Here is a 20386-nt window from a genome sequence, read left to right as displayed (position 1 = left end):
ACAAAAAAATAAATGAGAGATAAATGGGCCATTGACACCAAACTTAATGCCATGAATGAATTTGTGATTGTCGGTATAGGCCAGTAGAGAAGATAAAGATTCTGCACATAGAATAAATAATTGATGTTAAAGCATTTTCATTTTATTAAAATAGAATTTATAGATTTTGGACATCCTATTTTAAGACTAATCGAAAACATATCTACAGTATTTTAAAATAGTGATTGAAATCTCACTAGTTGATTCTCAACCAAGGGCGGAGCTACTTGTGGGTTGCGATGGGTTGTAGTCCGTCCAAAATTTTGGAAAATTTACAAAAATTCCGTTGTGCAAAGTTTAAAAAATTGTCATTACTCTATACTTTTATTTACAAATTTATCATTCTATTAATTTACAACTTTACCATTCATATGAATAAAAAAATAAAAAAATGAGTGTTTACTTTACTCTTTCAGAACCTACTCTCTTTGTTTCTTGGATTCTTGGTGCTGACGTGCTCAACTTCTTCTTTAGTTATTCGTCTTTTGTTGGTAAGAATATATAGTAACTTTATTTTTATTTAATCATTTACAATATATTTATTAATTGTAAGGTAGTAAAGACTTTAGTTAGTTCTTGTTCTAATTTTGTTGCATAACATCAAATTATTGTTAGGTCAAATCATTGAATTTGTAATACCTGTGCATGTAAAATGGCATGAGGCGGTGAAAGAGTTTATAAGCAAAGGAATATGTTGGAAACAGAGGAAAAACACATGCACGTGCAAAACAGAGAGAGAGAAGCTGCCAACTTACCCGATCTTGACCCGCCGGATCCGACCCGACCCGCGACTTTAACCCGGACGGATTTCACGTTTCCGACCACCGTTTTGGCCGAGCTTGGTACCGATCTGAAGCTTAGAAGCCGACCGTCGTTCCCCTGCCATCCTCACTGCCGAAAACGAACCGGAACGCCGGCGATCGAAGCTTGAAACCCGCGACTACTTCACTTTACTCCGCCGAGATTTTCGCCGGTTTTGAGTGACACCACCGGTTGGATTTTGTTCCTCATGACTCCCTCTTCCATTTCCGACCATTCATAGGCACCGAGAGTCGTCGTTTTGCTGCCGGTCGATTGTTGGAACTCACGGCTGTCGAGCTAGATTCCGGCGTCGTTGCCGCGCGTTGGAGCTCACCGCCGGTACCATTGAACTCAGCGTGATTGGCACTTTAAGATTTGAGCTTCCTGGCCAGCGTTGACCAAATTCCGGTGACCGTTGACCGGCAAGGGCATTTTGGAGGATCCGCGAGCGAGAACCGGTCCGCGGACGTAGACGATAACCGACTGTGAACACCGTCACTGTGAGTGGAATATACGAAACTTATTTTTAGAGTTAATTATGATAGTAAAGCATGGTTGCGGAATAAGTATTTTTAAATGTGCTGATTTAATGATTTCTCGAAATGGATTTTATTCACTTGTTGATATTATATGAAAATGTTTGGTTAATAATTTTGCGTATCGATTTTGAATAAAGTGTGATATTATTTGAAAGTTAAGAAAAGTGGATTCAAATGTGGTATGATTTAAAATGTGGTAAAGAGGTATGTGAATATGAGTACAGTGATATAGATGAGGGGTAATAAGGGAGGCCCGCCAAACTGAGGGGTAATAAGGGAGGCCCGCCAAACTGAGGGGTAATAAGGGAGGTGCGCGCTCTGATTGTAAGGAGGCCTTTGGGGCCCGTCTGAGTACACACAGAGGCTTTGGGCCGTGTGCTTGGGCGCTTTTGTCCTTTGGGGACTAGATTATGCATGCAGAGATATGATGAGATATGATTTTCAGATTTGTGAAATCGATATGATTTGGTGATATGATTTCTATGGTTGGTAATCTGATTTAAATATTTAATGATTTATTTCTGATTTCTCACTTATGGTTTAATGAAACCGTGTTTGGATATGCTTATTTCTTTTAAAGTAAAGATTAATTTTCAAACCTACTATCCACTCACTGATCTCACTGAGTTTTAAACTCACCCCGTTTTTATTATATTTTCCCCCCCTCACCAGGAGGTTGCAGGTACACCAGACCGACCCAGCGACTGTATATATTTTGAGTCTTGGCCACGTGATGGTGCTAGAGTATATAAATGTTTTTGTTGGGACATCTTGGTCATCTTGTTCTTTTGGGGTTGTATATTATATAACTCAGTATTTTTGGTTGAGTATGTTGAGCACTGGAGTTTGTTGTATATTCATATTTGTACTTTGGGAGTGTTATATATATAAAGGAGACTCTGTCGAATTTTCAGCAGATTCTTTACGTATAATATTATTTTTAAGTCTGTTTTGATGTAACTAGATAGACTCGCCTGGGGGGTTTCGGGGCGGGTCGTTTCAGTTGGTATCAGAGCATGGTTTTAGATTCTGTAGACTTTATTGTCTTAATCATAATAAGTTTTATCTTTATTAAAGTCAGAGTTTATCTCTTGTAGGCACCATCATGCTTCGTCGTAGTAGTAGACGTGGCCGTGGCCGTGGTCGTACTAGGCCAATAGCTGGGTTGACTTCTGGTAGTGTACCTGCGGGGGAACGTGAACCCGCGAATGAGGGGATAGTTGAATCCTCTACGCATGGAATTGCACAACAGACACCGGGGGATGCCCCGAATATTGAGCAGTCATTTGATAGGCTGGCTCAAATCATGACTACAGTTGTGCAAAATCAGACTCAAGCACATGTCGGTAATGCAAATACTATTGAGCGAGTGAGGAGTTTAGGGGCGAAGAGTTTTAATGGTTTCGGAGAACCACCTGAGGCTGAGTCATGGTTTGTTAAGTTAGAGCGTATTTTTGATGTGATGAAGTGTCCAGAAGATGATAGATTATCCTTCGCCACTTTCCTGCTCGAGGATAGAGCTTACCATTGGTGGCAGACAGTGGAGAGACGATATCAGGGACATGCTGCGATTACTTGGGTTATTTTCCGCAAGGAATTCTATGATCATTATTTTCCTGTTGTATATCAGGATATTAAACGGAGTGAATTCTTTCGGTTGGTTCAGGGATCTCTGACAGTTGAGGAGTATGAGAAGAAATTTTTAGATCTCTCTAGATTTGCTACATCTGTAGTCGGTGATGAGAGAGAGAGATGCAGACGGTTCGAGGATGGCCTCCGATTTGAGATTCGTACCACCGTGACTGCATCACGATATACTGAGTTTGGGGAGGTAGTTGAGGCAGCCAGGAGAGTAGAGCACAGTATTGCAGAGGGACGTAGATTTCATGCACTGAAGCAAAAGCGTAGCCAGAGCTGGGCAGAGGGTGACTCTAGTAGTAGGCCGCCCAAGAGAGGGGGTATTCCTACGAGTTATTCTGATAGTATGCAAAGGAGTCAGGGTACAGGCTTCAGAGGGGACTCGAGACAAGCTGTTAGTCATAGTTCTGTACAACCATTGGTAGGGAGTAATACCAGGACTCATGGACAGTACGACCGCAATAGCGGGGGATATCGTGATGATCGTTCTAGGAGTTTCCAGCTAACTTCTTGCCCTTCATGTGGCAGGAATCATCAGGGCCAATGTCGTGTTGGAGACAGAGTTTGTTATTTATGTGGTCAGCCTGGACACATCAGGAGATTTTGCCCTACTTTATCTCAGGGTGATAGCTCTACAGGAGGGACAGCCTCACGGTACCGGCCTTACTCTAGCCAGATTCAGGGTCAGAGAGGAGTGCAGACAGGAGGTTCTACATCTACCTTTAGGGGTCAGACGACTGCTTCAGGTCAGAGAGGTCAGTCTGGTCGACCTCATACTCAGGCTCGAGTTTTTGCTTTGACGCAGCAGGAGGCACGTGCTGCACCCGAAGTTATTATGGGTATATTATCTATCCTTGGCCGCGAGGCTCATATTCTTATTGATCCTGGATCCACACACTCTTTTGTTTCTCGTACTTTTGCTATGCATATAGGGCGAGAGCCCGAACTGCTAGATTGCGAATTAGTTGTTCGTACACCTACCGGAGAGTCAGTACTTGCTCAGAGTGTGTATCGAGATTGTATGATTGGAATGGGTGAACATGAATTTGAGGCGAATTTGATTTCCTTAGAGATTTATGACTTTGATGCTATTTTGGGTATGGATTGGCTTGAATCTCATTATGCTACGGTGGATTGTTTCAAAAAGGATGTTGTGTTTAAAAAGCCAGGGAAAGCTGAGGTGAAATTTTGTGGGGAGCGCAGAGTTCTACCCTCATGTGTTATATCTGCTATTAGTGCAAGACGGTTGTTAAGAAAAGGATGCTCAGCTTATTTAGCTCATGTGATAGATACAGAAGCTCGAGAATTGAGATTGGAGGATATTACAGTAGTTAAAGAATTTCCAGATGTTTTTCCAAATGAACTTCCTGGAATGCCACCTAACAGAGAAGTTGAGTTTTCTATTGACTTAGTCCCTGGAACATCTCCAATATCTATGGCACCGTACCGAATGGCTCCAGCAGAATTGAAGGAACTGAAGGTTCAATTGCAAGAGTTGGTAGAGAAAGGGTTTATTAGACCTAGTGTGTCCCCGTGGGGAGCTCCAGTCTTATTTGTTAAGAAAAAGGATGGGACTTTTAGACTTTGCATCGACTATAGGCAGTTGAATAAAGTTACGGTACGCAATAAGTATCCACTTCCGCGTATTGATGACTTGTTTGATCAACTCCAAGGGGCAAAAGTATTTTCTAAGATTGATTTGCGCTCGGGTTACCATCAGCTTAGAATTAAAAATGTTGACGTTCCTACAACAGCATTCAGAACCCGTTATGGGCACTATGAGTTCTTAGTGATGCCATTTGGATTGACAAATGCCCCAGCTGCTTTTATGGACCTGATGAATAGGGTATTTAGCCTATACCTAGATCGGTTTGTGATTGTATTCATTGATGATATTTTGGTGTATTCCCGAAACGAGAAGGAGCATGCAGAGCATTTGTGGACTGTTTTACAGACTTTGAGACAGAAGCAGTTGTATGCCAAGTTCAGCAAATGTGAGTTTTGGTTGGACAGAGTCGTATTTTTGGGCCATGTGATATCAGCTGAAGGTATTTATGTTGATCCTCAAAAGATTGAAGCAGTTGTGAAATGGGAACGGCCTACAAATGTCACAGAGGTTCGGAGTTTTCTTGGGTTAGCTGGTTATTATCGTAGATTTGTGGAAGGATTCTCCAAGATTGCTATTCCTATGACACGATTAACCAGAAAGAATGCTAAGTTCCAGTGGGATGATGACTGTGAAAAAAGTTTTCAAGAACTTAAGACATGTTTGACCTCAGCACCAGTTCTTACACTTCCATCTGGTAATGAAGGATTTATGGTTTACAGTGATGCCTCTAGGCAGGGATTGGGTTGTGTATTGATGCAGCATGGGAAAGTGGTGGCTTATGCCTCTAGACAACTTAAGAAGCATGAACAAAACTATCCAACACATGATTTAGAACTAGCAGCAGTGGTGTTTGCACTCAAGATATGGCGGCATTACTTATATGGAGCAACATGTCAGATTTTTACCGATCATAAGAGCTTGAAGTATTTGTTTACTCAGAAGGAGTTGAATTTGAGACAGAGGAGATGGATCGAACTGATTAAGGACTACGATTGCACTATCGATTATCATCCAGGCAAAGCAAATATGGTGGCTGATGCACTAAGTAGAAAGTCTTCCAGCTCTATCGCTCACTTGCGAGTGAAATATGTACCTCTGTTGATCGAGTTGAGATCTTTGGAAGTCGAGTTGAATACTGACAATCGTGGAGCTTTGATAGCTAACTTCCGCGTTAGGCCGACTTTGATTGACAAAGTTCACCATATGCAAGCTCAGGACCCACAGTTAATGAAGTTAAAAGAGGATGTGCAGAAAAGTATACGAACCGATTTTATGGTGAGAGAGGATGGAGTTGTATTCATGGGTAATAGACTCTGTGTACCTGATATTAAAGATTTGAAAAAAGAGATTATGGAAGAAGCTCACTGTTCAGCCTATGCGATGCATCCTGGTAGTACGAAGATGTACCGTACCTTGAGAGATCATTATTGGTGGCAGGGCATGAAGAGAGAGATAGCAGAATTTGTTTCTCGATGTTTGGTCTGTCAACAGATTAAAGCTGAACACCAGAGGCCTGCAGGGTGCTCTCAGCCGCTTCCTATTCCAGAGTGGAAGTGGGAGCAAATCACTATGGATTTTGTGGCGGGACTTCCACATACTCAGAAAGGACATGATGGTGTTTGGGTGGTTGTAGATCGACTTACAAAATCTGCTCATTTCTTACATTTCAAGACCACTTATTCGATGGACAAGTTGGGAAGTATTTATGTGGCTGAAATAGTTCGACTTCACGGAGTACCTGTGTCCATAGTCTCAGATAGAGATTCCCGGTTTACTTCTAAATTCTGGACTAGCTTGCAAAATGCTTTAGGCACCAAGTTGAACTTCAGTACAGCTTTTCATCCACAGACTGATGGACAGTCAGAGCGAACTATTCAAACTCTAGAGGATATGTTGCGAGCTTGTGTTATGGAATTTAAAGGAAATTGGGACAATTATTTACCTCTGATGGAGTTTTCTTACAACAACAGTTATCAAGCTAGTATTGAGATGGCACCATATGAGGCTTTGTATGGTAGAAAATGCAGGACTCCAGTATGTTGGGATGAGGTTGGTGAGCGGAGGTTATTCGGTCCAGAACTAGTCCAGGATACGAACGAGAAGATACAATTGATTCGGGATAGATTAAAGGTGGCTCAAGATAGACAGAAAATTTATGCAGACAAACGTAGGCGGGAACTTGAATTCGAAGTTGGTGATAGAGTTTTCATACGGACATCTCCTTGGAAAGGGGTGCTTCGATTTGGGAAACGTGGGAAGTTAAGTCCACGTTATATTGGGCCGTATGAGATCGTGGAGCGTATTGGTCCGTTGGCATACCGATTAGCTCTACCACCCGAGTTATCCAGAATCCACGATGTGTTTCATGTTTCGATGCTCCGGAAGTACATATATGATCCGAGTCATGTGTTGTCGAAGCAACCAATTCAGTTGAAGGAAGATTTGACTTACGAAGAGGAACCGGTGGAGATACTGGAAGAGAAACACCAAGTTCTACGTTCTAAGACCATCCCTCTAGTAAAAGTGCGATGGAAGAATCATACAAAGGAAGAGGCTACCTGGGAGCGCGAGGACTTAGTGCGAGCTCAATATCCCTATCTTTTCTTATCAGGTACGTAAATTTCGAGGACGAAATTTTTATAAGGGGGGAGGATTGTAATACCTGTGCATGTAAAATGGCATGAGGCGGTGAAAGAGTTTATAAGCAAAGGAATATGTTGGAAACAGAGGAAAAACACATGCACGTGCAAAACAGAGAGAGAGAAGCTGCCAACTTACCCGATCTTGACCCGCCGGATCCGACCCGACCCGCGACTTTAACCCGGACGGATTTCACGTTTCCGACCACCGTTTTGGCCGAGCTTGGTACCGATCTGAAGCTTAGAAGCCGACCGTCGTTCCCCTGCCATCCTCACTGCCGAAAACGAACCGGAACGCCGGCGATCGAAGCTTGAAACCCGCGACTACTTCACTTTACTCCGCCGAGATTTTCGCCGGTTTTGAGTGACACCACCGGTTGGATTTTGTTCCTCATGACTCCCTCTTCCATTTCCGACCATTCATAGGCACCGAGAGTCGTCGTTTTGCTGCCGGTCGATTGTTGGAACTCACGGCTGTCGAGCTAGATTCCGGCGTCGTTGCCGCGCGTTGGAGCTCACCGCCGGTACCATTGAACTCAGCGTGATTGGCACTTTAAGATTTGAGCTTCCTGGCCAGCGTTGACCAAATTCCGGTGACCGTTGACCGGCAAGGGCATTTTGGAGGATCCGCGAGCGAGAACCGGTCCGCGGACGTAGACGATAACCGACTGTGAACACCGTCACTGTGAGTGGAATATACGAAACTTATTTTTAGAGTTAATTATGATAGTAAAGCATGGTTGCGGAATAAGTATTTTTAAATGTGCTGATTTAATGATTTCTCGAAATGGATTTTATTCACTTGTTGATATTATATGAAAATGTTTGGTTAATAATTTTGCGTATCGATTTTGAATAAAGTGTGATATTATTTGAAAGTTAAGAAAAGTGGATTCAAATGTGGTATGATTTAAAATGTGGTAAAGAGGTATGTGAATATGAGTACAGTGATATAGATGAGGGGTAATAAGGGAGGCCCGCCAAACTGAGGGGTAATAAGGGAGGCCCGCCAAACTGAGGGGTAATAAGGGAGGTGCGCGCTCTGATTGTAAGGAGGCCTTTGGGGCCCGTCTGAGTACACACAGAGGCTTTGGGCCGTGTGCTTGGGCGCTTTTGTCCTTTGGGGACTAGATTATGCATGCAGAGATATGATGAGATATGATTTTCAGATTTGTGAAATCGATATGATTTGGTGATATGATTTCTATGGTTGGTAATCTGATTTAAATATTTAATGATTTATTTCTGATTTCTCACTTATGGTTTAATGAAACCGTGTTTGGATATGCTTATTTCTTTTAAAGTAAAGATTAATTTTCAAACCTACTATCCACTCACTGATCTCACTGAGTTTTAAACTCACCCCGTTTTTATTATATTTTCCCCCCCTCACCAGGAGGTTGCAGGTACACCAGACCGACCCAGCGACTGTATATATTTTGAGTCTTGGCCACGTGATGGTGCTAGAGTATATAAATGTTTTTGTTGGGACATCTTGGTCATCTTGTTCTTTTGGGGTTGTATATTATATAACTCAGTATTTTTGGTTGAGTATGTTGAGCACTGGAGTTTGTTGTATATTCATATTTGTACTTTGGGAGTGTTATATATATAAAGGAGACTCTGTCGAATTTTCAGCAGATTCTTTACGTATAATATTATTTTTAAGTCTGTTTTGATGTAACTAGATAGACTCGCCTGGGGGGTTTCGGGGCGGGTCGTTTCAGAATTCTAGTAATCAAATTTTTAAATTGATTATTGATAGATCATAGATTAGAGATAGTTATTTCCATGAAAGAAAAGAAGAAATCCAGGAGCTAAATCAAATGGTCTGATTTAGTGGGTTATCAAGACACCACTTTGAAATAAGATGGAGAAGAAGTTTATATCAAATTGTATGATTATCTACAATAAAAGAGAATTGTAGACATTATCGATTCAAATTTGATAATAGAGAAGTTTAATTCTCGAAAGTATCGTAAGGCACAACTTAAGTAGTTTTTAATTGTAATTGAATTACTTTTACAATTCGATTTATTTTCTTATACATTAATGAATTTTTCATTAAATTTTATACTCTTAGTTGCGATAATATTTGGACTTGGAAAAAATTTAGCCTACCCAAAAAAATTTTTTTGGCTTCGCCCCAGTTCTCAATTTGAGTCCTAACTATTATGTGTCCTTCAGTTATTGAGTAATAAATTTTATAATTAATAAAATTAAAATTTTATCATTCACTAAATAAAATATTACATTAGATTCAATTATTGAGTTATCTAGCATTACCTTTTCTTTTATTAACAACAAACTTGGAATTGATTTTTTTTTAAGTTATCGTGGCATATGCACCTTACCGTCGAAATTAAATGTATCCATTAGAAATGAATGTTTGATCTTTTGCATTGACTCTAGGAGGTGAAAGTAACTTGACTACCCTTTCATTTATTATGTTGATGTTGGGTTAGTCTGTCTTTATTTTTTATCAATAATGGTAGGTATCTATATATCTATATATATATATATATATAAAGTTGAGACTTAAGGAGGTGATGTGGCATCACCATTTGTTAGAGTATAATTTATGCACTAGTTTTGCATTGTTTACTTTCCTTAATATCGATGTTTTGCACTTAATAATAGTGATTTACTTGTGTTTTATTTTTGTAGGTGCAATTCTATTGATTGGTGCTAAAATTGAGCTACAAGATGATGTTTAAGGATGATTGTTCTCTTGGAGAAATTATGAGCGTCAGAAGAACTTTGTTGATAAGACATGGGCGCGTGCTGTCAACTATGGACCTGCAGTTTTTAGTTTAATGTGTTTTGTATTTTTGGTTATTTTTGTAATTACGAATTTAATATTTCAGATATTAGTATTTTATTTTAAAAAGAACTCTAGAGGAGAAGAGAGATGGAGTATTTAAGGGAGGAATCTATTGTGAAAAAAGGACACTTTGGGGAAAAGAAAGAAATGCTAGATCTAAATTTTTCTCTTCTCTCTATGAAGAACTAAACCTATTATTCTGGTTGAAGGTTAATGAAGCTTTAATTCATTACTACTGTGAGATCTTTCTTATGCTTTAATTGTTTTATTGCTTTTTGGGTATTTGTTTATTCTCTTAATTATTTTCATGATTATGTTTGTTAATTAGATAACTGACCACTATTTAATTATCAACTTAATCTATTGTCAATTAAAGGATTCATCGTATGAAGATTTTAATGTTTGTGACAAATAACATAGCAGTGAGTTGTGTTATGAGAATAAACAATCTAATTTAAATGAACCATCGTATGCGGTTGTTGATTAGGATTTGGGTCTCTCTGATTTTTCAGGCTGTCAATTGATTAAATCCTATGATCGTATCTAGGGTTGTCTATTGATTAGGGAAATAACCAACGGTCGTACCTTGGTTATCGACTAGTTAAGGAGAGATTGGCTATTAGAGGGTCTCAGTAGCTATAACCGGTCTATTCATAAGTAATAATAATTTATATTTGAATCAATTATCAGTAGTCGAATCAAGCTGAGTTAATACCTTCAACCAGAATTTTCTCCAATTTAAATTACAATTTTAATTTGCGTTCTTGTTATTTTAATTTAATTTTTATTATTGTCAATAATTCCCCCATTTTGCATTTTATATTTTAAAGGATTTAAATAATTACCGATCTCTGTGGACACGACTCTACTCAATCACTATACACAATTTATTTAGAGTAGGTATTTATTTTTGCTAGCTTCGACAACCATCACAATTTCTCATCTTTGTACATTCTCTATTATCTAATAAATAGAGAAATTTTCTTTTAGATTTGACTTTTCATCTTCTCATAATTAATTTGATTGTTATTACACAATAACAATTATGTAAAGATTTTAATGAGGCATATTCTTTGTATTGAACATCCAAGGAGGAGTGCTATGAATTTATTAAAACAAATGTAGATGTTCATAACATATATCTCATAGTCTCCCCACTATCTCCCATTAACAACATTTAGCTTCCCTATAACTCCCACTATCTCACAAGAAATTATGATCCATAATTTTTCATTAATTTCATGGAGTGATTATGTAACTATAAAAGGAGAGCTCATCTTTTTGTTTTGTACACACATAATTGGAATGAATAAAATTACTCTATAATATATTCTCTCATTTTATTCTTTATCTTGTGTTGCTTCTTTATTTGTATTGCTGGCTAATAGCTTTTTCTGTTTTTTATAAGGCTGCCTCATCTTAAAAAAAAAACCAATTCATATTTTTTATCAGTTTCATCAAGTATAAAGTAAGAAAAAAAGATAATAGTAAATTCTTTTTTCAAAGTTGCGTGAAGCGCGGTTCTATTTTCTAGTCCTAGAATATATTCGAGGAGTGGCATACTCATTTGTTTAATACAGACACGATCTTAAGTCTTGTAATTTAATATAATTTTTTTAATATATTATAAAATTATATTATTTATAATATTCAAATCTAATTATATTAAATTACATTATTTAAAAACTTGTTCGTATAAAAAAATAATAATCCTTGTACTAAAAAGAGACTGTTTGTGCACACATACACACACCATATATGCAGGCATATGAACAGCCCTCTAAAAATACCCTTTTTATATTTATTAATATTTATTGGATTAAAGATAATTTAAGTTTTCTCTCTCCACATGTGGAGCCCATCCAATCACTCTCCCTTCTATATTTTCTTTAACTTTCATGTACTCTGACATACTCTCTCTCCCCTTGTTCCTATCTCTCTCTCTTTCTCTCTCTCATCTCTTTTCTGTTGATGATCACCATGAATGTAAGGCTTATTAATACTGGAATTCCACCCGTTGCAACTTTACTGTGTCTCAAAATAAATAAATAAGTTATTCTAAAAAAATTATTATTTTTTATATGAGGTTAAATTGATGTCTGTTGTAAGTTTTATTTCAGACTCGATTAATTATGCACATGCCATAATTAAATTGGTGCTATTTATTTTTCTTCATTCTTGTTTTGATTTTTCTTTTTTCTTTTTTTTTTGATTTGTTTGTTTTGTTATGTAATCCATCTTGGCTGAAGTTAACGCTTGAAAAAGATGAGAGAGAGATAAGAATGACGAGAGAGAGAGAGAGAGAGAGAGAAATAGTGATTAAGCTCGAACCACGCTCGGTGAGAAAAAACTTAAATTATTTTGAGAAATCGAATCTTTTGATTCATTTTCTATCTAACATATATTAACAAATGTAAAAATAACGGCATTTTCAGAGGACTAATGATCTGCTCCCTTATTGACTCAGTTTATCATTACTTCATTAGCATAAAAATGTTAATTATCATCGAGCATTAGTAGTTACTAATTTGCTAACATGCCATTTGTAATTCTAAAATTTTATAAACATACTTCACTCAAATTTAATTTGGAAATATACGTTCCAATCAAGAATTTTTACATATTAAAGTTAGGAATAATTTAAAAGATAAAAAAATATAAATTTTAATGCAGTGTATTATATCATATAAAAATGTGTTTTTTTTGTATTTTAATTTATTCTTAACTTTATTATGGTTAATGATTGACTTTAATATGGTTAAGATCTCCTTAAAAATATTATTATTATTACATTTGTTAATACCCGTTAGGATAGAAGATGAATCAACAGATTAAATTTGTCAAAACAAGAATGAAAAATATGTTTAACTCTTTTAATTTAATTTTTTAAATACTTATTTATTTATCTATATAATAAATAGAAGAGTAAAAAATGAAGTTACTTTTCAAAAGATTTTTTAAATAAAAATAAAAATATTATTTTAATCAAAATTTTTCTCTAAAAAAATAATAGTCATTATAATACTTCTCTTTCTTCAAGAATTTTGAGAAAAAAATATAGTATTAAATAAAGGCACTAAAAAATTCTCTAAATAAATTTCTTCAAATGAAATAGTATTTCTCTATTTTTAATATTAAATAGAGAGAAACACTATTTTATTTGAAATATCTCATTTAGAGAGTTTTTTAAAACTTTTTTTTATATGACTCTTTAAATAAATAATAAAATCTCATTTAAAGAGGCTTTTAATGATAGTCTTAGCTAATTAGCTTGTTACCCTTGGAAAAATAAGCCTTCGCATGTGCATACTTTGATAACGGTTGTTTTGGTTACATGCGCATCACCTGACGTGACAGATGGATGGCATGTCTTTGTGAAATACGCCTTACCTAATTAAGCACCGTTTGGATTGACTGGAGGCTAAACCGTCAAGTGCTAATTTACAAGCCGACGCCAAATGCGATATAGCCAACCTAAGTTAGGTAGCTAAGTTGTATTATCCATCTAGCATGACATTACTATCCATCTAGCATGACATTACTAACGAAGATATTTTAGTCTTTTATTATCAAAATATTTTAATTATTTTTATGCATTTTGTCAAAATTTTAACCGTGGCAACATTTTTTTTGCTATAAATAAGTAAATTGTCACCTTGTATAATTGTATCATCCAAATTGAGATTTATTCTCATAAGAAATATTAACATCATCCTTTTTATCCTTCGTGAATTATGTTTATTTACAACAATGTCATCCACGCTTCCATTACTAACCCTCTCTTATGTCCTGTGACTTGTCAATAGCTAAAGGGAGAAGTAAGAATCACAATGGGTTGGCCTGTTCTCATGGTACTAGCTGATGAGAATTTTTTTTAATTTAAATTTTTTTAATGTTTAAAGATTTTGTATTATGTTTATTTTAAAGATTAACTTATAATCTATGTAAAATATGCAAAAATTTATAATAAGGTAATGGGACTATATTACAAGAGCCGTAAATTACATTGATCGTCACTCAACAAGACCCTTATTTTAATTATAGTAAATAGGTAAATTTTAATTAATTATTTTTTATTTATTAATTATTAATTACTACTTAAATTTTTACTTCTAAAAAACGAAAGAATACTGACACAACACATGGTTCTCCTATTACTTTTGCCCACTGCAATTAATGCATCAAATTAAAAATGATGAAAAAATCGTTGTCTCAATTTTTTTTAATTTTATTTTTGATAAGAGTCACTGTCTCAACTTTTCTTTTTGGCAAACATGATTGTGTAAGCGTAGAGGCTGCAATTGAGGGATCACCGATTTGATCATATACTGAGTAAATAAAAGAAGAGGATTTGTTTTCATAATTACTGATTGGTAGTTAATAAATAAAAAAATAAAAAAAGTTAAATCTTACCCATACACTACTATTAAAAGACGCATGATTAAAAATCTTGAAAAGTTCAGAAAAGATCAAGTCAGGAGAAGATCTTTTTTCGCAATTGAGTCTCATTCCATGCATCAGCCATTAATTTTATCTCAAGTATATACTTGGATGCCGTTAGATATATCTTTTATAAATATAGTAAGATAGATATTTCAATATGAAAATAAAATTTTAAGTTTCCCTCCAAAAATTTCTATTTATATATATAAATAGGTTTTTATGTTGTAATTGTTTAATAAATAATTTCATTAAAATAAGAAATAAGTTAAAAGAAGAAAAATACATATTTTAATATAGTATATTTTATCTTATAATATAAGAGTTTATACCCAATAAGTAGATATTATTAGCTTTAGCACACAATTGTCACTTTTTTTGTTATTGAACTTTATAACCCGAAGCGCGTTTGCTTAGTTAGGAGAGTGCTTGGCTTATAAACTGCTCCAAGAACTCCTCGTTAGCAATGCATCCTTTCCCCTTAAGGACCTTGCGTTCTCGTGAGGATCATTGGAAACAGAATAGAATGAAATCGTATCATTAACATATCAATCGACACATCGGCTCATGAGTAAGCTCTTATACTAATTATAATAGCCTAGACCCATTAACCAAATATATATTGTTCGCTTTGGGCACACAATCCGTCACGACTTTGTTATTAGACTTTACAGTCCAAAACACATTTGCTTAGTTACGAGAGCTTGTCACTTATAAATTAGTCCGACAACTATCTCCCTAGCAATATGGGATGTTACATATAAATTAAGGTTCAACTCATGTGGTAAAGAGCAGTCTACTTAGGGCTCATGTTTAATTCGAGTTTTAGTGGGGTGTGAATAGATAATATTAAAATAATTAGGAATCATTAAAATTTTATCATAATAGATACACAACCTACTAAACAAATAGATATTATCCGCTTTGGATATACAACCCACTATTGTTTTATGATTGGGCTTGTAACCCAAAATACATCTTCTTAGTTAGAAGAACTCATAGCATATAAACTAGCCCAAGAACTCTCTTACTGGCAATGTGAAATGTTACATGCTTCCCCCATTGACCCTCATAATGGGACAGAATGAAATCACACCAATAAGATGTTAAATGTTTCTCCCCTTGATCCTCATAACAGAATGAGATACAATCATACCAATAACATATCCATCCATACATCAGGTAGTGAGTTGTTTATGATACTAACTTTAATACCCTAGGCCCATTAACCAAGAAGATACTATCCATGTTGGGTACATATCCCGTCATGTTTGCTTAGTTAAGAACCCATAACTTATAAACTAGTCTCAAAACTCTCGCTAATAATGTGAAATGTTACATGTAGTACATTGAAATCTGTATTTTTTATCTTTTAAATTATACCTTATTTTAATAAAGTAAGGAATTACTTTATTGTTAATTTACTTTATACATAATATGACTTCTTTCATCCTTTTTTATTTATTTTTAATAAATGATCTCATATTTTAATAAAGTTAGAGATAAGCTAAATAAAAAAGAAAACATTTTTATTTTATATTTTATCAAAATTTATAATTTTCTATCTTTTAGTTTGTCCTTTTATCATATTAAAATAAGAGAACCATTATGTTACATGTTCTAGATTTTGTTCCAGTTAATTGATTTTATTTGTTTCTTTCATTATTTGAATAAGTCAGGTTAGCTGTTGGAGTAGTTAGAGTCCAAGCTAGTTTGTTAGTTATTTCTTTATTTAAATTTTAGAAATAAACAACAGGTTACAGTCTCTAAATTTGAAAACACTGACATTATTTGTGGAGGTACAGGCTCCCTCAAATGATCCTGTACATTCAACAACTTTCACTTCAATATTTTCAAAATAGCTAGAGGAAAGAAAACGGAAACTAGCTCATATATACCAATATATAATAAGCTATATCCTTTTGGACAGGCCAATCAATCTTCACACCACTATAATCGCATTGTTTCTTAGCAAAACAGATAAGGAAATTCAACAAAATATGGCTAATGAAGGAGAGACGCAAGCTTTGCATATGCCAATCAATTGGTGACGGGTTCAGTGCTCCCCATGACCATGCAAGCAGCAATTGAGCTGGGAGTTTTCAAGATCATAGCCAAAGCTGGTCCTGGAGCAAAGCTCTCAGCTTCAGAGATTGCAGCTCAGTTGCCTGCCACCAAGAACAAAGACGCACCCATGATGTTGGACCGGATACTCAGGCTTCTGGATAGCCATGGTGTTGTTGAATGCTCACTAGATGATATAGATGGTTCTCAGAGACTCTACGGTCAGAGTAATGTTTCCAGATACTTTGTGCCTAACGAAGATGGTGTCTCATTGGGCCCCTTAATGGCCTTAATTCAGGACAAGGTGTTTCTGGACAGCTGGTATACCTGCTCTCTCTCATTTTAATTCTCTGTAGTTTATTTTTATTTAGAATAATAACATCACATGGGTTAATAATGCATCTATCTTTCTAAACATTCAGATCCAATCATGCATATCTCCGATCATACTCCAACTCATGCTCAACTTGTTTCTAAATTCATTTTCAGTCGTCGTACAAACAAACAAACAAAAAATGAACTAAATCCCTATATTTGATGCATAAGTGTATATTTATAATAGTAAGCACTAAAATGTAGAATGTACACTTAACAAACTTATAAATCATTACTATATATATACTTTTAATCAAATCAATTCAAGAATAGATGAAATATTGTTGATTGTGTTTTATTTGCAGAGAATAAGAAGAAAAGTGTTCTCCGTCGGGGAAATTTTTGTCTTTTACTTGCAGAGAAAATGAGAGTAGTATGAAAAAGACAATGAATTTAGTTCTATTGAGAGCATTTATTGAATTCTGTTCTTTAGTTTTGACAGAAATTCATAAAGGAAAAAATTCTTAACTTTATCCGTAGAATTTTGCTCAATTAAAAGATTTTTTTTCCCGTGGGGTTTTTAAAGACAGCAGTGTTGAAAAGTCAAAGTAAAGAAGGGGGCTCGCATGTTGGATTTTGAATATATTGAACCGCGTGATTTTCTTGACAAAAATTGGCAAACCGCATGCATTTTTTTGGTTTTTCAATTCGGCGCCAAATTGCAGGACTTTTTGCCAACTACTTTTGAGACTTTTTACAGTGAAGCTAAACTTATAGTTGAGCTTCATTTATAGAGCTAAAGCATCTTAAAATTTGAGAGAATCTCATAAAATTGAGAGCAATAATTTAAGTGAAGAATTGTTGAGAGAGTGAACAATTGAGAGGTTTTTTCTTTTCAAGTGTATGTGAGAATACTAGGTGTATTTAGATTTTGAGAAGTAAGGTTTCTACTTAAATATTGTAATATTATAATTGTTAGTAATACAATTATTTTCTCTTGTTCCGGTGGACATAAACATAATTGTCAAACCATGTTAAATTTTGTGTCATTTATTTTTCTGTGATTATTTGGTGTGCTTGATTTTGCATTCTGCGCACAACAAGCAGGACCTAACTACATGAAATGTCAATACAAACTAAATATGAACTAATTTGTGATTTTGTTAAAAATTCAGTATCCGAGCCGGAAGATGTCATGACCCTATTTCCTTTTTTTTACCCTCTTATAAAGACGTAGGTGACAACTATGCATTATCTTTCTTTGTGATTTTGGGAGGAAATGAATCTTGTACTTATCTTATCTTTTAATGAGTTTACGATACGTATACATCGTCATAGTTATAATTTATATGTATCTATATCATTTAATGATTTTACAATACATATACATCATCATACTTATCGTATCTTTTAATAATTTTAGGATACGTATACATCGTCATAGTTATAATTTATATGTATCTATATGTTTTATCAACCACGAATCAATGAATCTAAAAAGAGTAAGCCAAATGTAAAATGTTGATCTGATGAATAGAGGATTTGGATACGAATCTAATTCTGGACTGATTGATTAATTGATAGTGCAGGTCCCAATTAAAAGAAGCTATTATTGAAGGAGGAGTTCCATTTGATCGTGTCCATGGAACACACGCTTTTGAGCACCCGAGACTGGACACCAGGTTCAATGAAGTTTTCAATACAGCGATGTACAACCTTTCTACTTTGGTCATCCAGAAAATTCTTGAGGCTTACAATGGTTTCAAGCACATAAAGCAACTGGTCGATGTCGGTGGTAGCCTTGGCAATACACTTAAAGCTATCACTACCAAGTATTCTCACGTTAAGGGCATCAATTTCGACTTGCCTCATGTTATACAGCATGCCCCAGGGTATCCTGGTATGAATTATCACTTATTTTTACAATAATATGAGAGACATGGCTTAGTAGCTCTTAAAAAAATTTCTTAATCTGGCTAACTAATTGTAAATCCTTGAGAAGGTTGAAGGCTAGAAAATTTATTTGGGTTTTCCCCAAAATCCTGTCTTCGTTTTTTCTTTTAATGTCATTGTTATGAGGAAATATATATTAATTATTAATTAGAACATGGTAATCAGAGAAAATGCTGAAATGTTTTCGACAAAAAGACTTTAAACTGAATTCGATTTATGTATTTGAAATTTATTGAGAAAATCAGGCCCGATTTACTGTTGTTTTTGTGTCTAAACTTTTTGCCGGAATATCAATGCTCATAAGAATACTCTGTCCACCGTAACGCCAGATTCTAACAGAGGAAATTAAATTGTGTGTAGTACAGGCGTTGAGCATGCAGGGGTGATATGTTTCAAAGTGTTCCAAAAGGTGATGCCATCTTGATGAAGGTAAGTTTAATTTGAATTTACTTTGCAGATATTAAACAAATTTCATAATATTTCACATTTTGTAGTGGATATTGCACGATTGCAGCGATGAACATTGCTTGAAGTTGTTGAAGAATTGCTACAAAAGTATTCCAGAAGATGGAAAGGTAATTGGTGTGGAGTCAATACTTCCAGATCTGCCTGATACTAGCACTCTATCAAAAAACAATTCCCAAATTGATGTGCTGATGATGCTCAAAATCCGGGAGGAAAGGAGCGAACAAAGCATGAATTCATTACCTTGGCTACTGGAGCTGGATTTAGTGGCATCAGATTTGAATGTTTTACTTGTAATTTATGGGTTATGGAGTTCTATAAGTAGCCTGTGAATGCCCATGAATTCTAAAAATTGGACCTCGTTTGATAATTTGATGCAAGTTTTACATTTAAATTTTGATTCGATACTGAATTTGTTGTGTTTATGTTTTAATAATTAATCTCATGTCATGCGTGTATTTATATTAATGTACGGTTAAGATTTAATTCTCCAATAACTATCGTCACATTTTTTTTAAAGGTCAGCACAAAAATTAGATTAACACATGACATCATTACAAATGATAAAAAATATTAGACTTAATCACTTATATTTTATTTATTTTGAATGATGGGCATCAATTTTTGTTTTTTTTTACTATCACATAATTAGTAAAAAAAATATATACAGCCATCTACGGTCACAAGTGCGCTCCTCTCAAAAGAAAATTTTGAATCAGAAATAGTGGAGATACAAAAACAATGCAAACGATACAGAAGTTCACTCATCATTTAAGCAACCACACGCATGGTGCAACAACTTCTACAGTACTTGATAAATGAAGTTGAAACCTTTGATTAACGATAAGTTATCATCTAGGTGCAGAAAGTCACCATATAATATATGCAATGTTCCTTTTTCTTTTATATATATTATATTAAAAAATCTACTGAGACTATCCTAGATTGAGCCTATTATGGCACGATCCATATTGCTACCTATATTATCTTAAGATTGATTTTTCTTTTGGAAGAGCATCATATTTCGATGAATCAGCAAATAGCAACCTTTGGAGAGCAA

At 35.2% G+C, this 20386-nt stretch overlaps 1 protein-coding gene and 1 pseudogene across 1 annotated transcript; both read left to right on the top strand.

Annotated features, from left to right (window-relative positions):
- Nucleotides 1-690: 690 nt before the first annotated feature.
- LOC112498125 (uncharacterized) lies at nt 691-3817 on the top strand. The gene is made up of 3 exons (XM_052435874.1): nt 691-1340; nt 2477-3502; nt 3546-3817. The coding sequence occupies exons 2-3, from the start codon at nt 2485-2487 to the stop codon at nt 3815-3817; spliced, it is 1290 nt and encodes a 429-aa protein (XP_052291834.1). The 5' UTR covers nt 691-1340; nt 2477-2484.
- A 3523-nt stretch (nt 3818-7340) lies between these two features.
- LOC102629454 (caffeic acid 3-O-methyltransferase-like) lies at nt 7341-19784 on the top strand (annotated as a pseudogene).
- Nucleotides 19785-20386: the final 602 nt, after the last annotated feature.

The sequence above is a fragment of the Citrus sinensis genome, chromosome 3 (assembly GCF_022201045.2).
Source record: "Citrus sinensis cultivar Valencia sweet orange chromosome 3, DVS_A1.0, whole genome shotgun sequence".
Taxonomy (NCBI): Eukaryota; Viridiplantae; Streptophyta; class Magnoliopsida; order Sapindales; family Rutaceae; genus Citrus; species Citrus sinensis.
This window is presented reverse-complemented; position numbering and strand designations above follow the sequence as displayed.

What these genes read in the sequence shown, in the direction of transcription:
- LOC112498125 (XM_052435874.1), top strand. Translation starts at nt 2,485, where the DNA reads ATGCTTCGTCGTAGTAGTAGACGTGGCCGTGGCCGTGGTCGTACTAGG. An exon ending in CGGGGGATATCGTGATGATC is followed by an intron (nt 3,503 to 3,545) that starts GTTCTAGGAGTT and finishes TTCATGTGGCAG; the next exon opens with GAATCATCAGGGCCAATGTC.